Genomic DNA, 19,223 nt, shown 5'->3' on the forward strand with positions numbered 1-19,223 from the left:
GAAATCGTTTATGTGCATAAATATACATTTTACACGACTTCAGCGCTAAGCGATTTCTGTTACACCCTTGTATATTTATTTTTATACCCGTTACTCGTAGAGTATTATACCCGTTACTCGTAGAGTAAAAGGGTATACTAGATTCGTGCAAAAGTATGTAACAGCTAGAAGGAAGCGTTTCCGACCCCATAAAGTATATATATTCTTGATCAGGGTCACTAGCCGAGTCGATCTAGCCATGTCCGTCTGTCCGTCTGTCCGTCTGTCTGTCTGTCTGTCTGTCTGTCTGTCCGTCTGTATGAACGCTGAGATCTCAGAAACTACAAAAGCTAGAAGGTTGAGATTTCCCACACATATTCTTTGGCTTCCTACGCAGCGCAAGTTTATTTTAGCCGAGCGCCACGCCCCCTCTAACGCCCACAATCGCCCACTAACGATTTTAAAATGGGTCCTGCGCCCACATCTTTAAAGATTTCCGAGAAGTATAAATGCAATTTTGTTGTGTATATTTATACCTATCGAAATGTAGAAGACATTTTTCAAATCGGACCATTCATTAAAAAGTTATACGCAATCAAAAATTATATATCTATCTCCCTCGCACTCCCTTTAGCTGAGTTACGATTATTAGTCGGGACACCAACCCGACACAGCGTTCGCACTCCCTTTAGCTGAGTGACGGGTATTAGATAGTCGGGACAACAACCCGACTATAGCGTTCTCTCTTGTTTACTTTACATTTTACATGTCAAAGTCAAAGCGCCATCTACAAATCTTACCGGTTGCGCCATCTTATTAACCGTTTGATGCCCGCTAGTTATTCAAATTTGAATCCCATTCTTCCAAACAATAAATTAAAAAATGTACACGTATTTTTTGCTTTATTTAAATATTCAATTGAGTGGTTGTTCTATAGAGGGCGTGGTCGCAAACTGTATTTTGATGAATATATCTATACTTGCATGTAATTGTATTTGAATTGGTGTAGACTATTTAGACGTCGGTTCGTATATATTGAAAAAGTTATCCCATAGTTTACATTCATAAAGGTTCAATTACATCAATTAAGTACTACAAAACTATTTTCGCTGTGAGTTACTCTACCATAGTTTTCCGTGTGTGGGTGTTACAATAATTTAAGCCATCTGCGATCGGTGGCCGATTCGATTTCATGGAACAACTCAAGGTCATTAGCAGTAGGTGGTACACTTAGAGAAAACAATATACGACTTAAACGCAAGGCTAAAAAAACAAAATCAGTGCTGGGCTCTTGGCTCTCTAAATGCTTAATAATACGCACCGGTGTGTGTTTGCGTCCAGTTTCTGTGCCAGCAAACTTAATTGATAAACATTAAATAACATTTGGATTCAGATTCAGATTCGGAACTTGCATCCGCAGCGAACGGTGTCCAAGTAATTCTAAAAGTTGTCTTTTACTGCTCAGAGCAGCAATGCGCAGTCACCCCATTAAATATATGGACAATTCCGAGTAGGTATTAATCTACTACATTTGCTGGAAAATATTTGGGATTTTTTAAAGGAAGTTTAGGAGATAATACTTGAACACATTTAAGATTTGAAATCATTCGAATATGAAATAGTTAATGGTTGATAATGGCTGTTGTAAAATTAACCCTCAAAAAATCCAGCAATTGTCTTAGATTAACCTGGATTTTATACCTTTCCTTAGCCTTCTATCAGTACTTGGTATTTTTCGGAATTCTCCATAGATAACCCTGCCCACCTGTGATTTTTGGTCACCTGACCCAGATCGTTTAGCGCCTGCAACGCACATGGATCGAAGGCCTGCGTCGCAAGGAACCCGAACCCGAACTCGAACCGGAACCGGAAACAGAAGCCACCGGAACCAAGGGAGCAGATGCAGAAGCAGATGCCGATGCGGGTGCAGGTGGAGCTGCAACTGCCACTTCCTGGGGAGCTGGGGAATCCCTAGCCAGAGCCTATCACATTGGAACGCGTCGTGCCAGCAGATACTCGGAGAACTGCTGGCCCCCAACGCTGGCCTCGATGGTGAAGCCGGCGTTGAGCAGTCGGGTGAGCACCTGCACCGAGTTCAGCTTGCAGTAGCCGTTGAGGGGGAAGCGGATGATTTGCCCCCAGTCGCCCTGGTTCCAGGACACGCCGCTGCGACTCGACTGTGTCGCCTGGCTGGCCTCCGGGAAGAGCTCGTCGAGCAGAGCCCGTTCCGCCGACAGCATTATGCGCTCGCCGAGGTCCGGCGAGATGTGCAGCGCCACTACCTCGTAATTGCACTCCGGCGATGCGCTGGTCCTCGGGCTCGTCTTGATGTGGCGAGCCGGTGGAGTGGGTGGCGCCACCAAATAGTTGCCGTTGCGAACGCGATCCTTGCGCATGCTCTCCAGCTGCTTAATCATCGCTGCGGGCGGACCGGTCATGTGCGGTGAGATTGGAGGGGGAGACACAGGAAGAAAGGGAGATGGGGAGAAGAGCAAATTAGCTATAATCGCTGGTGGCCATAACGAGGCTCTATGCACAGTGGAAAAGTATCAAGTATCGATGATATTTGCGGTATTTATAAACTAGAAACTTAGATTGGATCCACTACAATTCAAAGATATTTAATTCTTTTTTTCATAACAAGTTAAATAAAGTAATAATAATTTTTTAGTATTTATTTTTAATGATAAGATTCTTCATCACTTTATTTTCTACTTTAAAATCAAGTTATGATGATTTTTTATATCATTCAATAAATACCAAAATTATACAATACAGTTAATGCAAAAATAAACATTAGGGTGGACCTATTTATATATTTATGCAACAGTCATAAGTGCAATATCTCTTTAAAGATGATTATGAAGGAGATTTTTAAATTTCCACTGGTCAAAATAGTTTAATGCAAAACAATTGCTTAATTAACTTCCCGATACTTGATAAACATTTCTCCCCGTGTGATCTCCAAGCAGAATACTTACGCTCCACCTCGTAGTAGCGGGCCTCCTCCAGCAGCAGCTCCAGGTCCGGAAAGTCCTCGGCAATCAGAAGTCTTGAGTTTCTCATAAAGTTCAGAATGTGGCGGAACATGCCCCCGTCGCGATCGATGAAATAGTGCTGCTTCAGCGAGTCCAGCACGATGGGTATCTGGCCGTTGAACAGCTTGGCCAGCTTCGACTCCGGATACTTGGTGAGCGTCTCCAGGGAGCTGGTGTAGATGGTCCCGCCGACGTCGATGTGAACGGGGGCCGTGTAGCGGGAGGCGGCGGCCACACAGGGGATGCCGGTGATGGGCTTGTGGTTGCCGTGCAAATAGGAACTGGCCCCCGCCGAGGAGGCTCCTCCGACGGCCGCGGCGGCTGCAGCTGCCACCGCTCCCGGCAGACCCAGCGGCGTCACTGAGGAACTGGCGGGTGGCGTCGGTGTGGGCGAAGAGGAGTTTGAGATCGTTGGCGAGACGGTGGGCGAGGAGCTGCGGGCGAAAGCCATTCACGAATTCACAATGAGATTGGTAGCGACAAAAGGGGGGTGGGATGTTGTGGGGTGGGTTTTTTGCTAGTGGTGAGAGGAAGTCTGACTTCATCATACTGCCAATAGGGTACTCTACACTTTACTGACAAAGTCTGGATATATTCAACAATACTGAATTTATGTTTCGATAATAATTGTTTAAAGAGCACTTCGAAGGTTTAAAAAAGAATTCTTAATTGAAAACTTAAGTTATACAGATTATTTATTTTGCATTAAACAAATTAATTTAAAAAAAATTAGATTTTAAATATATATTGTTCGAAAAACAAGTTTAATATTGTTTTTAAAATTGAGACTTTAAATTTTGACTGTGAATATAAAGTATTTTTAAAATTAAAGTATTTTAAAATTTGTAAAATCATTGGTTCTTTCTAGACTAGAAAATAAAAAGCTATAATAGGAAATTAAACTGTTTAAATAATTTTTAAAATAATTCTTTTAATAACACCGAAACTCACCTGATTTTAATGTCGCTTCTGGCGTAAATGCGGCCCGTGGAGGACAAGTCGCGTGGCTCCAGAGCCTTGACATCTCTTTCGCGCTCTCGATCCATATCGCATTTTTTCCTGCAACCGAAATATTAATAAAATCCTAATTAATTATGAGGATTAATACATATTGAGTTAAGCTTATATAAGGCACAGGGGGCACGAAAGCGCTAATCATGAGAACCAATTTGACCCCCGCGCCAAACCGAAATTGACTTGACTCTGATTACGGACAGCCACATCGACGAAGGACAGCAAACGTGACAACGAAAATGCCGCGACGGGCCAAACATGGCTTGCAGCTCTCCACAGGGCCCATAAAAGTTCACACACACACAGACAGGGAGGCAAAGAGCCAAGTCGTATACACATATATATATATATATATTTCATATGGCCATAGTCTTGGGCTGATTGTGTGGGAATATTTGGTTTTTCGCTGCGTTTCCATCTCGGTTACGGGGCTTCGGGCCCCAAGCGATCGGCTCTCTGCAGCTTTGGTCGTGGACAAGACCAAATCGCCATACCATACAGCATCCCATACCAAAACCACACCGAACTGGGCGGCCTGTGGATGCAGTTAATGTTAACGGCCATCGAGTGCATCGTTTTAGCACTCGTTGTTGTAGTTGCTCTCGCCGGAAGGGCTGCCAGTCGAATTTCACACGAAAATCACATTGTTTCGCGGGGGAAAGCGGCAATGTGCAATGTGGGCTCGCCAATTATGACGTGTCAGTCGTATGCGTGCCACATGGCGTATGCGCAACGCGGCCACTGAGCCGACTTAACAAAGTCAACACCAATTACCCGGCTACATCTAAATCTGCTAAGCCAAAGCCCTCATCATCATCATCATCAGTATCAGTTTCTCGACTCCAGGACCGCAAATTAATAAAACTCAATCAACCAGCGCCAGTGAGAAACTCAAACGAGTTGGTCCCATATGACAAATGTTCACATGCTTTATGCCCATTAACCTGGCTCACAGACAGTTTTCCTCAGTTATGAGTTCACGTTACGTTCGAAGTAACCTTGTGAAGGTAGTTAAGTTTGGCCATAAAAAATGTAACTTCTTGGTTATGAGGAAACCAAATGGCAAGGTCTTAAAAGAACTTAAAAAATCATTTTTTGTGAGATTTAGATTTTTAAAAATTATTATTAAAATTACAATTATTTAACGGCATTTAAATTTAGTGATTAAATTTTGTTGTTTGATTTTAAAGAAATTTTTTAGGTAAATCCTTTACCCATGTTAATCTTATTTTACTGGTTTAGGGTATAAAAATAATCATATGTATATGTTATGTAACATAAAAATGTATGTTAATATGTTCTTTCAAATCCAATATAACATTCCTAGTTTCATCTATAAAGAGTCTCTCAAAGAGCATAAATTCTTCGCTTCGTCTCAAATCAGCGCTTTCCATGTGGCCAAACAAGTTTGCTTTTTTTAAATGTTTCAGGCCCTGCGGGCAAAACGACTGGGGCTGGGTAATTACGATTTGATTAACTTTAACTACATGAACATTCAAATGCGAATGGGAACTGGCCAGCGAGTGGATGTACGAATGTACGAGTGTGCGAGGGCTAAAAAGCGAATAGAGTCGCAAGGAGCGGACGTCGAACAGGGTTACGGGTTACGGCTTCTATGGAAAATGGAAACCACAGAAAAAGTGCACAAAATAAATGTCTGCAAGGCATTCTCATGGCTGAAATGGCGGTGGGGAAGGCGAAGAAGAGGAACTAAAAGTGGGTAAAATGCTACATGGCTGGGTTTTATTAATTTACGGCAATTATAAAGCGTGAGTAATGCGTTCAATCAAACATTGGATATTCATTCGTTTATGGGATCTGGCTTAATGGTTTCCTAGCCAATATCCTTTCCCCCCTTCCCTCCCTTTGGCCTCCTCCTTCTTGGCCACATTCTTCCTTGGGCCAACTGCTGCAGTTGCAGCCACAAAATATGCAATGCCTGAGCTCTGGCTTGCCACACAAACAATTCAATTTCAATTGCTTTGCGGCCCACTTGAGCAGGTGCAACAACAACAACAAGTCCCTCACACACACACATTCGCCACATACCCATACAGGTCCACATGTGTGTGTGGACACCCTGAGCTAACGGTATTGTATATAAGACAAGCACTGCAGTTTGCATCCTATTCTAGTCCATTATCACCGCGGGCGGTATCTTTTCTATGCCGTCTAGTAGCAGGATGAGCAGGGCGAGAGGGGTAGGGAAGGGGGCGGGTGGATGAAAGGAGTAGGGAGGGGCAAGGCTGCCGGCTGGGCGGGGGGCGGAGTTGCTGGAGTTGTTCGCAGCGCCTTTGGTTACACTTGAGATGAGACTCAGCGGTGAACCCGTGACAAAATATGAGCATGCGATTTTTAAGGGCAACAATTTAGCTTGACCAAATGTGTTCTTTCAAAAAATATAAAAGATCGCTTCTGAGAATCATTAACTCTTTTTTAGCTACCTAAACTTTGAAATTTATTTTCAATTTAAAATATTTGGTCTAATGACAATGAAAAATATTTTACTATCCAGAATGTTTTTAAGCTGATAAACCTATAAAAAATACAAATCAAAAATGTCAATAATATGTAGGCATTGACTTTCTTATAAAATTCGAACATAAAAGTAACAAATTTCAAGACGACTTGAATAAAAAAGTATTAAAGCCAGAAATTCCTTGTTTATCTTATCTTATGTTTATTATTGCTAGATTAAGAACAAAAAATTGAATGATTGGATGAATATTATAAATTAATGTTAATTTAGTTCCTAGAAGATTAGTTTCATTCAAGGAAAAGTAATTTCTGCAAGATATAAACTGATACCACAACTCGTGTCATGCGCTCATCTCTGGCCAATATGAATTTTGAAGAGTTGCCTTTGCCGTAGTCATATTTGTCAACCGACTTCCCCCCATCATTTCGGCATCCTCATTCTGGCATGCAGTCATCCCGTCATCTCGGCCTGCTGCTCTGCACTCTGAGTTCTGCATTCTCGGCCATCATTTGACATCTTTGCCTGGCGCTGGACTGGTTTTAATGGCAATGCCATTAACTCTTAACTCTTGGTATTGCACATCTGCAAGGGGGGAAGAGGGCACGGGGGGCCTTGCTCTTATACTTCTGCTGAAGTTTCATGTTTCATTCGGCAGAACGAGATGGCTGCTGTGAGCTTATTAGTTTTGCAATTGTTGAGATTGTGAGTGCGGAGCTGGGTATCAGGTTGCCGGCCAGTCCGGACTCAACTGGGCCCGGGGCGAAACCATTTTCCAAAAAGGAATTATGGACAAAACTGGCCGTTGGCACATGCTCAATGTTCGATGCTCAATGCTGGGAGGATAACTCAGCTCAGAGCCGAGGTTCCCGCCCATTCCGGTGCCACCCAGGCAATTCCCCACGACTTGGGGTGCTCGGTTTTCGGTCTGTCATAGTGGTGGTGGCATTCGCCCTCCCAAAACAGGACAAAAGCGAAAACAAAAGCCAAGAAATGAGCTAAAGTGCACACCACACCGCACACACTCTCACACACACACACTGAGATAGCGACACACACCTAGGCAGAGCATCAGACGTTGACGACTGCGACGCTGACTATGTAACCCTAGAAAATGTCCTGCGGCCAGCCAACCTTCCGCACACAAAGGCCAGACCAGACAGCCCGAGTGTCCTGGTTGCTAGGTGCACTGGCAGAAAATGGGAGTAAGGAAGTAAAGCTGGAGTCAGTGGAACTAATACCAATTTTCAGAATATTATAAAAATGTTACCATCATTAGTAATATTCAAAAGACAATTAATTAAATCGAAACCATATTGAATCAAAAATCGAATTCCCAGACAAGTATCCCTTATGGACAGAATTATTATAGCTAAAAATTAAGACGTTTCAAGATATGTACTTAAAATCCTTATTCCTTATTATATTATACCAAATTTAAAAAATAAATATTTCATTGAAGATGGACAGCATAATTATAGACATGATACCTAATTAAGTAAATAAAATGGATTATTTGTTTAATAGTTTACTAAAGTTGCTTTACATTTTTCCCAGTGTCGAGAAGGAGAAGGCTAGCTGGGCGAGAGCGAGAGGGCTAGCTAAAAAGGGCAAAAGCTGACTAGGCCCGCGGCGATCGTTTGGAATTAGTGCGGAAATCATGGATGGATACGAAACGAAACCAAGCAAGGAAAGCGAGCCAAGCCAAGCCACGCCAAGGAGGCAAGGAGTACGTGGGAATACGGAATGCGGAATGCGGAATACGGGCGGAACTGGGCTCCAAAGGACCCTCGGAAGGTGGGTAGCTTATTCATCAGCACAGCTCTTTGGGGGGAGGCGGGGAAATGGTTCCCTTTCTGCCCCCAAATGTAATCCACAGGGGCTCTGCACGAGCGAGTGCCCACTGTAGTCGGGCAAGGTGCCCGGTGTTTGGGATTGAAACTTGGGGTTTTCCTCCCCCTTTTCCCCTTTTCTCTCCCTTCTCGAGTGGTGTTCCTTCAGGGCTTCTCCGCCTCGTACATGTGTGTGGGTGGATGCCCGTGTGGATGCCGGTTGCCTCCTCATTCATTTATCCTTGCAGTGCTGAGGGCAACGAGAGCAGCAGCAGCAGCAGCAGCAGCAGCAACAGCAGAGGGAACAACAACAAAGGAGCAGGAACATAGCCAGTAACCACAACGGCAAGGATACACCTCCCGATCCCCGATCCGCTCCATTCAGGACGAAACCCAAACCCGAACCTGAACCCTACTCCTTCTCCGACTCCTATTCCGATTCCGATAAGGCCAAGGGTTGGGGTGGCTGGATGGGGGGATGGCTGGCTAGCTGGAGGCGCAAACTTTTGCGATTGGTAGGTAAGTCTAGTCGTGTCCGTTCTGGCTTTGGCTTATACCCATGTGTGCCATGTGTTGCCTGCATTTAAAGATATCATACCTAAGTTGCTCCTCGTCTCATGGCCTCAATGCTCCCCAGGCAGCTCGCAAAACAACAGGAGAGTATAAAAGCAGAAAGAAAACAGCAGCAGCAGCAGCAGAAGCAGCAGCAGAACCACCGGCAGCAGCATAAAAATGGGAAAATAAAAAGCAAAACGAAAGTTTTCGAGGCAAAATCTTATCTCAATTTTAAAACGCCCGCGGCGCAAGAGCGACGTCGGCTGCACTGAATCCACCTCGAAAGTTAATACGAAAACATTGGGCACCCGACTCCCGAAGATTTATCCAACTGCAACACTTGCAGCAGGAGATTATGTTTGACGGGCGAGGGCGGAGGATTCCAATTAGGCAGGACTTATATTCGGGGTTGGAAAAAGAAAGCAAACTTACGGCTCCCGGGAGCTGCAGATAAGGGAATGCGAAACGGAACGCTTGTGTATCTAGCCAAGACAAACATAAAGTAAACACACACACAACTCACATGCGAGAGGAAAGAGAGGAAAAATCTGCGCAATGTCCTGGGGACAAGTTGAGAAGAATCCAAAAGCCTCGGGCGATTCTCGAGAAGGTCGTGGAGGAGGTGGAGTCTCGGCTTGTTTTCGTTTCGCAGTTGGCCAAAACCAAAATCAAAACGCTGATGAGCAGGCAAATGAAAAACTTTTGCCGGGCAGTCGGAGGTCCCAAGTAAAACACAAAAAGCCAAAGCCATACTGCCATTCCCTCCCAGATCTCGCATCTCTCGGGCTGCAGTGCCCGAGCTCAACTTCTGCGTCGACGTCGTCTTTAGCCAAAGGGTCCAAAATCCAAACGGCGGAGCTGGAGCTGCGGCATATGGGAAATCAGACCAGGCTGCCCCCCTTCTCTGATGCTACGAAAATTGTTAGCCAAAGTTGCAGAATGTGTGCGCCATGGCAAATTGTACAAATATATGCGATATATATATAGATGTGTGTGAATATATATACGAGGTTTGTGTGTGGGCCGGGAAGTCTGGCAGAAGTTGAGTGAGTGAGCGAGTAACTGGAGTCCCGGAGTCCTGGAGTCCTGGCATATACCGAAGCAGCAGATATTAAAACGCTGCAAGGCTTTCAAAAATAAACTTTGAAAAATTTATTAGAAAATATTAAATAAAAACGACGATTGCGCTGCATATGGCTCACTCAGCAAAAGGCGGGCGAAGGGTTGCGGAGGGCGGTTTTCCAAGGAGGGGTGTAGCTATGGAGCTACGTATGCAGAGCAAACATTACTCAGCCAGCTCACAAACTCACAATCTCGCCAACCTCCGACCTCCACATGGCACAAAAAAAAAGCTGAAACAACAGCAGCAACGTCGACGACGATAAGCAAAATATAAATATATTCCGGATAAATCTACATGTGTGTGTGCATCTCCACCTAGAGATAGGATGTTTTTATTCTGCTAAATTCGAAAATTGAATTGAAAGTCAAAAGCGCAAAGGATAATCAGGCAAAGCGTCGGAATATTGCCGTAAAGGAAAACATTGCGCATACGCAGCGTTGTTTGCTCGCCGTGTGAGCAAGCTGATAGCTCCAAAGGGGCCCTCCGATGGGGAAGTCTGATTGCCAGTGCTACTTAATCAAGTGTACATAATAATTAACAGCCATGTTTCCACTCGAACAGGGCTCAAACAATGGAACACGATTCGGAAACGGGTAGCCAGCAAAACCAGGCCCAAGCCCATGCCCACCACATAACCAAAAGCCATTCAGATGCAGTCCTGCAACTGCATTCAAAACTGCAACTGGCAGCGGCAGACAATGCAGCCTGCCTAATTGGTGCAATTTGCGTGTGCATATCGCAGCCAAAAACAGCATCAACAGCAGATGCAACACAAAGGCCACTGAAGTAAAATGCACTTGCTGCCGATGTTGCAGCACCAACAGCAGCGGCAGGTGCAGCTGGGCCAAAGAATCGGGTTTCGGAATGGGTAATCCCGGGCATGAACGAAATGTAAACAAGGAGTTTTAGGCAGGGGATTTAGAAAGGGAGCGTACGAATAGATAGTAACAAAAAGGATATAAAGGTTCATATTTAACATGTAGTTTTAAACTAAAATGAAGTTTCTAAAAAATATCATTTACAATTAGTTAAACGTACTTTCTATATTTTTATAGTTTTATGTTGTGTGTATCATTATGCAATTAAATATGTATAATAAAGTAAAATATGACATTATAATTAAAATACTTTTTATAGAACTAATCCAAAATTTGATTTTTTCTGAAGTATTTCAAATATTGAAAATCTTTTTAAGCAGCTAAAATTCTAATTACACAGGACTGCTCATATTTCAGACCTCTGATGCAAGCGATATGCAAAAGTCGTACCCCCTGCCACAAACTAGCAACTGCCATGGCCCTGCCACTCGGTTGGTGGCAAATTGGCAGCGCAATGTTGATGCTGGTAATGATTCCGAATTGCAGCTTAATTAACACACAGCGCGTTAAGAGCTTTTGTGCCACAGCCTCAGCCATTCGAGTGCAGCAAGTGATGGCTTTGACTATTGGCACGTAATGGAAATCACTTTGCCGCTGGTTCGGTTCCCAAACAGCAGCAGGTATAGCCCGTTAATTTAAATGCGAATCCAAGTAGCTGGAGCCTGAATCCGCTGAATGAAAAATTAGCTGGGAGTAAGGGGACTCTGACAATGCGGGCAAAGAGTCGCGAGCTGTGGCTCCAGCCAAACAAACAGGCAAACAAACAAGACTTTGACTTCAACTCCGCCTCCTAAAAAGGAACTCTTGTGTCTGGCATGCAAAAAAACAAGAAAACAAAAAAAAAAATGCGAGAAACACCAGGAGATAAGACTAAAACCAGTTGCTTCCATATGAAAGAGAGGGCTGTATAGAACGAGAGGGCAACAGGCGAAGGTCGTCAACGCCTTGCTCCTCCCTTCGCACGCACGGGAAAAAATAAGTTTAAATCAGTGGTGCTTAGGAAACAAAAAGATTTGAATTCAATGTTTTAAAGACCATTTAAAAATGCTGCTGATTTAAAACTACTCATTATGGGGTGTTTAAAATCACTTATAAAGGTGTCTAAAAGTATGCAACATAAAAAATAACGACTTTTTCTTTATGAATCTATCAGATTAATGTGTGTTGCTTACTTTTAGATATATTGTAACTTTTTTTCTGAGTGATTTCCCTATTTGAATACAATTCCGCACACTGCAGCTCTCGCTTTGAACTTTGCCTCTTGACTTGGCTCCGACTCAACGGACAAACTGGCGGACAGACGGACGGACGGACGAACGGCTCTCACGGACCGTCGATTCGCTGGCTAAACAAAAATTTGTTGTACGAGTGTGCTGTATGTATTTGGCCCGGGGGTCATCTTTTGGCCGCTTAGTTTTCGACCAGCCACAATACAACCGGTCGGTCATGCCCCCTCCTTCGCCTCGACCCACGACCCCCGCCCAGCACCACCAGCACCTTCGTATTTTATAGCCTTTAAGGTAGAAAAAATAATGCGACTCGTTCTCGTCTGCACACATAACTCAGCCGGGGGCTAAGGTTGCCCAAAAATGCCCGCGGCGAATTTTGTATGATTTTTTCTCCCCGTCGCCGAGGCCCGCTTCCTTTGCCTCTCCCTTTCCCCGGGTTACTCTTCTTACTTTTGTTTATTTCTCCTTTGGTGCGGGTACAGAGCACTTGAGGCGCATAATTTTTTTTTTTTAAACAGTCTTCGTTTATGGCGCACAATTTCTGACTTGGCATGTGGGAGAGACGAAATCAGTTGCCAGCGGCGCTTTTGGCCAAAACCGAAAACCAAAGGGAGAGATCGGGTGGCCTGCAACTTGGACTGTCGATGCTGTTGTGTGTCAAAAATTCGTTTATTACAGAATCTTTTTTTAAACTAATTTATTGGCCAGCTCGAAGGCTGGTTGGCTTGCTGGCTGGGATTTTTGGGGCATTTTGCAAATGTAAAGTTTTCAGTTTTCGCTTACCGTTTGGGGCAGGAGGAATCCACCGTCAACGGCGATCGTTGATCCAATGCAACAAACGGAGTTCTGTTTTTGGGCGAGAAAACCACAGAAAATATATATTAGTTTAAAATTTTAACGATAGCATTTTAAAGGTTAAGCATCTTGAATTATGAAATTAATTAATTAAAAAGAACTCCTTAAAAAATAAATCAAATATATTTTTTTAACATTCATCAAGCTAGGAAACAAAAAAAAGGTATTTAATTGTAAATTGGTAATTTATTTATAGATTGTTCTGTGGATAATAGCATGTCAAAACTTTTTTATAAGCAACGCCCAATGGAATTGATAATAAACAAATAAATAAGTTGAGACTATACCAGAAGGCACAAATTTAAAATATACTTCGATGCTTTTAATCTTAAGCTTTTAAGAGAGAACTATTTAAAAGTTTAATTTATTTTGAAAACTGATCAATTTAAATTCGGGTTTTTAGATTACAAATCATAACAACTTAAGCAGGGGAGTACTTTGCAACTCCCGGTTATCTTCAACTTTTACGGAACTCACAAAAAGGTTGGAATATTTAGGAAATGCACTTTAACTCTTTTTTATTACAACGCGCGCGTAGATAAATATTGTTCGTTTTTTCAGATCTGTGGTTCTCTTCGATATGTTATCTGCCTGTTTTGAGTTGCTGATCGCTGGCTGCTTTCAGATGAGCGTTTTCAAGTTCAATAAAGTGCGCGCGCCAACGAGAGTTCACTTCCGTTTCCGCTTGTTCACTGTTCACCGTTCACCGTTAGACTTAAGTGTTGCCTACTTTTGAGCGCTCAATTTACCTCACTTGCATTCGCGTCGAAAGTTAAAAAGTATCTGAATCTGCTCGCTGGCTGATGGATGGCAAATGGCTATTGCCGTGTGTTCCGTGTTGCGTCGTCGTTGCAGTTGCGTGTTGTATCGTGTTGCTGCTCGAGTTGCCTCTTGTTGCGGGTGGAGTGGAGTTCGTTGCTTGGCGTCTTCTGTGTTGAGCCGACGACCTTGAGAGAGAGCAGCAGCAGCAGCAACAGCAGAGAGAAAGAGAGCGCCGTTTGTTGTTTAGCTGCTTGGCTTTCGCACCATGTGATGACTTTATATGTATGTGTGTGTGTGAACGTTTAATAGTCTATTTCCGGTTTAAGTGGTCCGTTCTGGCCTTTGTTGTTCTTGTTTTCCTGTGGCCTGCAACTAAGCTGCCGCAATTAACATTGTAACTGTAAATAGAACAATTGGCTTGGGTGAAATGCTTTCGCTTGCCTTATAAATCGATGCATTTAATTAGAGTTGCAGCACTTGGAAAACATTGCTTTTAACTCCAAGGCATCGTATCTGATAGTACATGTGTTTTATTTTGATAGATAAAATACTTACGAAATAAAAATCAGAGTCCTTCTAAATGTCTTAAGATTTAAAATACAAAATAAAACATTTAAAATGGGGTAATATCAATTGTATCTAAAATTTTTGAAAGTTTTAAAACGTTTCCAGTTTGTAGAAATTTTTCTTTCTTTGGCAGTTATTTATATTCAGGGAATAATTTGGAGAGGGGTTTGTTTACTCAATAAACTTTTAACTTGAAATTAAGAAGTACATTTTCTATCAATTATATTAAAATTTTTAAATATTTTATTTTTGTCAAGTGTACTGAAAATGTTAACCCATAAGTTGCATTAATCATGGGGGACATCTCTATATGCCCGATTTTCTATAATTGTAAATATCAAAGCCTGTTTGTTTTTGTTGCCCTTGGCCATATGTATTTGTGTGGGTGTGTGGGTGCATGTACAGCTGACACCCGGCAGTCGGTCTATGTATTGGTGCGCCTGCCTCTGTGCGTGTTTGTGTTAATGACAAAGCATAGAACGCTGGGCCCGCGGGCCAAACGAAATGAAACTTTGTGCGGCATCAGCTCCAGAGACTTTGAAGAAGCAGCAGCAGCAGAACCGTCGGCGGTACGAAGAACGGGGCAATGGGACGCCGAGCCGAGCTGAGCTGAGCCGGGCTGAATTGCCCCCGGGGCATTCGAGGAGCGACTGAGCGACGGAGGCAGCTGAAATATTTTGTTGCCCCGCGGCAATGCAAAGAAAAACTTGTGATAAATACGCCGCAGGTCGTGTTTCAAAACACAGGCTGGAATGGGAATGGGAATGGGGATGGGAAGTGCGGAGCGGAGCGAGTACAGTGAGGCCTGCAGTTAGGCAGCTGTAATTAAAATGAGTGCGAACTTTCCACCCACTCGCTGGCTAAAAATGCCCGAGGGGGTGGTGGCGGGGCGAAAACACCCCCTGCCGAGAGTTGTGTCGCATCATTTTTCATTGGCAATTGTTTCGGAATGCTCTCGCTTATTTGCCCCCCGGCCAAATTCATTTTGAAGTATATGCGCCACAATAATATTTCGCTTTATTTTCCCGCTGCAGAAATAGCGATCTGTCTTAGCGATGGTATCGTGACTGTGTTGGTTATTCATCTCAGCAGAACTATTATTAATTTCTTTAAATAGAAATATTAATAAAAAGACATTTTTTAGGTCCACCCCCAAACCGTTTTGAAAAATATGGTACACAAAATTAGTACTGAAAACTCACTCAACTAAATCCTGGAAACGCCACTGAGTTTAACAAATGATGTAAACATTTTTAATAATTTTTATTAGTTTGGCAAAATATTTTTGATCCTTAAAGTTCTTAAATATTTAATGCCACTGACAAATTAGCGTAAATATATTTTCACGATCCAATTTTGCAACTATAGGTATATAAATCCCTAAAGTTTCGCTTATAACACATGTCAAATTTTAATTGTTGCCTGCGACCACTGGCATTTCAATTTTTCATCTTTTATCGCAGCCACTGCCTACTACGAGTGGAAATTGTTGCAATTTTATCGCTCATTTCACTCACTCAGATGGAAAGGGGGTGGGTGGTGCTTTTATTGTTTCTAGCGGCGGAGATGGGAAATGGCAGAGCGGGCTCCTTTATTTTGACGTCGCTTTGCGTTTTTGCCATTTTAAATATTTTTTTAATCACAAGCTCACGCACACAAACGCAGAGAGCGGAGTGTCGTATGTATTCAGTCACTCATATACGAACTCATACATATGGCAATACCAATATTTCAAGCCAATTTGCTGCAGTTAGCCGCCAGCGGACTGCCAACAAAATAATTCGACAAAATGTGTGCGGCGCGCTTTATGCTTTATTGTTTGGATCGCTTCGGGGGCAGTGCAGTGGGTGGAGGGGGCGGTGAGGGGGAGTGGCAGGAGGGGAGGGATGTCCCGCTGCAGGATTCATATATATGCTACATATATAAATGGAAATGGGTAAAAACGAATGCTCGCATCGGCTCAGAAATCAGCGTCGACATTTATACACTTCCTCCGCTCGTTTGTAATTATTTGTTGATGGCTTTTTAAAGTAGCCCAAGCGCCACGCCCCCCCTGCGGCGGACTGACCGCCCCTTCGCTTGCATATTTATTCAAGGCTTGTGCATTTGCTTGTCAATCAATATCATCATGATGAATGCTGAATGGGAAAACACAAACATTTAAATGCCACAGCATATGCTGAGAATTTCCGCAGATTTTTTGTTGCTCCCCGACCGCCGACACCATCAGCACCATCGTCATTATTGTGATTTTTTATTATTACTATTATGTGTGCACGGCTCATCACAGGCGAATGTGTGTGAGCTTTAAAATATATATGTAGATAGGCATATATATTTTTTATTATTAACGATACCCAGCGAGCAAACAACAAAAACATGCCCCCATATATACAAACTCGCATATATATATATGAGTGTATATGAAAAGGCTCATAAAATTCACAATGTCTGGCCGCGGGGCTTTTACTTAATGATGCCATTTTTGCCGCCGCAGCCTGAAATTCGCGTTAAATTTTTAACGCACGACCGAACTGCAGCAAACGCGACCACATATCAACCATCAATTCAGGCATTCATCCATCCATCCAGCCAGCCATTCATCCATATGTGGCACAACATTTACATTAACATTTGAATGGTAATCATTTTACAGCCAATGCGTTCCATAATGAAGTGTTTGTATAACGCTATTTAAAGAGCGCAGCTTGGCGATATCCTTTAAATTTAAATTTTAGGCTAGAAAAGTGCGGAATGCACCCAAGTTTGCCATTCAAACTACCAAAAAATAGACACTCTCAACTAAGTAAAACTTCAAAAAATCTACTAAATTAGCTTGAAACGAGGATTTAAAAATTAAAAAATGATTTATAATTGAAGATCCAATTAAAATTAGAAAGCTTAGTTAGAAAAAGTTTGAAGTCCATTTCTAAAACCACCCAAAAATGTTTACCTAATAATAAGAAAATTTAAAAAATTATCTAAATATTTTTAAATGAGAGATTAATATTAAGATTTTAATAAATAATAAAGTTAGCAATAAAAACGGTTTTAAAGATTTATTAAAATGAGTAAAAATGTATTAAAAAAAGGTATAATAATAAAACATTATACTCAAGAGCGTCTCGAAATTACTGTTAATAGCATTCTGATTAACCAAATGTCATTATAAATTATCTTAATGGCTCTTAAAACATTTAATTTACCTGCTGTTGAGTTTATTTTAATGGAATCAAAACACTTAAAGAACCTGTCTATCACAATTATAAAGTTGGAAAATATAGTGCAATAAATGAATTTTATTTTTCAAATGTTTTTAATTTTAGAACTTAGTTTATTAATTATTAATTTTATTTAAATATACTTTTGCCCACCATCTTATTTTGTTAATTTGTATATAAATTTCATTCAATGTATTTATGTGTCTAATTTATTGGATTTCCGCTGGGTGAAAGCTGGACTCTCACTTGTGAGAGTGGCAACCAATTGATATATGCCTTTAATTGTGGGCACTTATTGCCAGGGAAGAGTGAGGAGAGCGGGTTCAGGAGTCGATTGCCGACATCCTTTTGTCATTAGCAATGCGTGACATTTGTCATTAACTGCATAATGATTCCTATGCAGTTTGGCCAACTTCTCCAACCAAACACACACACACACGTCTCTCTACACACACATAATAACTGTGTGCGGATGTGAGATACGTATGCGAGTGTGTGTGTGCATAATTTTAATGATTTACAAACTAGCCCGCTGGCGTTTTTAGCTCGAAAACTGACAGTTGATATCCAAAGACAAGCAGAATGAGGGAAATATAACGCAAAAGAAGATATAGCCGCGAGTTATGAATGGGAGAGGACCGGACCAGTTCTTTATTTCCAGCTTTTTGGGGTGGAACGAGCGAACGGAACGGAAAGGATTGCTCGAACATGCAACTAAGATGGCCCGCGGCCATGCAGAGAATATTGCAGAGACTGGGCGAAAATGTGCAAGTTAAAAATAAGTTAAGTTTTGAGTGGCTTGCGGGCCCTGTGCGTTTGTGTTTTGCATATAATGAGGGTTCCATTTCGGGCCCCGTTCCTCTGCCTTCGCCAGGGTTGTCACCTGCTGCCGGACGTAGTGGGTATTTGGGCGACAAAAACTGTGATTCCAGTTGGCTACCAGTTGTGGTAATTATAGGCAGCCGGTCGGTCACTCGGTGTTGTTCTTAAATTATATGCCACTCTTTTGTTATCCTTTGCTGCAGATGGTCCTGCCCCAGCCCCGCCCACTAAGGGGGCAGGTTGTCGCAGCCGCAGCACAGTTGTCCAAACACGTGCCGTGCAACAAGTTACCAAGCAAGCAAACAACAACAAAACGCAAAAAAGTGGCAATAGCAACTGGGCTACTGTGTTGTATTCACCTGCTAACGTTGTCAAAGGCCAAAAGCAAACACCATCAGCACAAACACACTGAGCCACCGTTGAGAAAAGACTGTGTTTTGGGGCCTGTTTGGGGTCTAAGCCGAGCGGCGTCGAGCGTGTTGCGTGCAACATGTTGCATTGCCGCGGGCACGGCGGCAGCAGCAACATCTGGCGCAGCAGCAACACGGGATGTTATCAGCCGCAACGTAAACACAACCACCACAACTAAGTATCCATATCCGCAGCAGGCGACTTCGATCGCCCGTCCAAACGCCACCCCCTCCCCCCTCCAACCCCTTCACCGTGCACTGGGAAAAACTCTTGAGATGTTACTATACATCAAACAGAAAACAAATTTTAAAACAATATTTTTGATATTTATTAGAGACTTGCATTAGTATTTTTATTATATTTTTAACTCCGAAAAAATCTTCCAAACAAATTCCATCAAAAAATTAAATCTCAGTGTCTCTAAAAAATAAGATTAATACATTTTTAAAATGTATTATGTA

General features: G+C 42.5%; 1 protein-coding gene across 3 annotated transcripts; it reads right to left on the reverse strand.

The window, feature by feature from the left end:
- Positions 1–854: 854 nt before the first annotated feature.
- twz (BTB/POZ domain-containing protein twz) lies at positions 855–18,780 on the reverse strand. 3 transcript variants are annotated; one of them, XM_017152324.3, is made up of 6 exons: positions 18,711–18,780; positions 13,729–14,139; positions 12,908–12,970; positions 3,969–4,076; positions 2,961–3,451; positions 855–2,398 (listed from the first exon to the last, which is right to left on the reverse strand). In XM_017152324.3, the coding sequence occupies exons 2-6, from the start codon at positions 13,737–13,739 to the stop codon at positions 1,965–1,967; spliced, it is 1,107 nt and encodes a 368-aa protein (XP_017007813.1). In that variant the 5' UTR covers positions 13,740–14,139; positions 18,711–18,780; the 3' UTR covers positions 855–1,964. The 3 variants fall into 3 exon arrangements, with proteins under 3 accessions (XP_017007813.1, XP_017007814.1, XP_070069220.1); XM_017152325.3 differs by having other exon boundaries at positions 13,457–14,139; XM_070213119.1 differs by lacking the exon at positions 18,711–18,780 and adding an exon at positions 15,511–15,637.
- Positions 18,781–19,223: the final 443 nt, after the last annotated feature.

This window comes from Drosophila takahashii, chromosome 2R (genome assembly GCF_030179915.1).
Source record: "Drosophila takahashii strain IR98-3 E-12201 chromosome 2R, DtakHiC1v2, whole genome shotgun sequence".
Taxonomy (NCBI): Eukaryota; Metazoa; Arthropoda; class Insecta; order Diptera; family Drosophilidae; genus Drosophila; species Drosophila takahashii.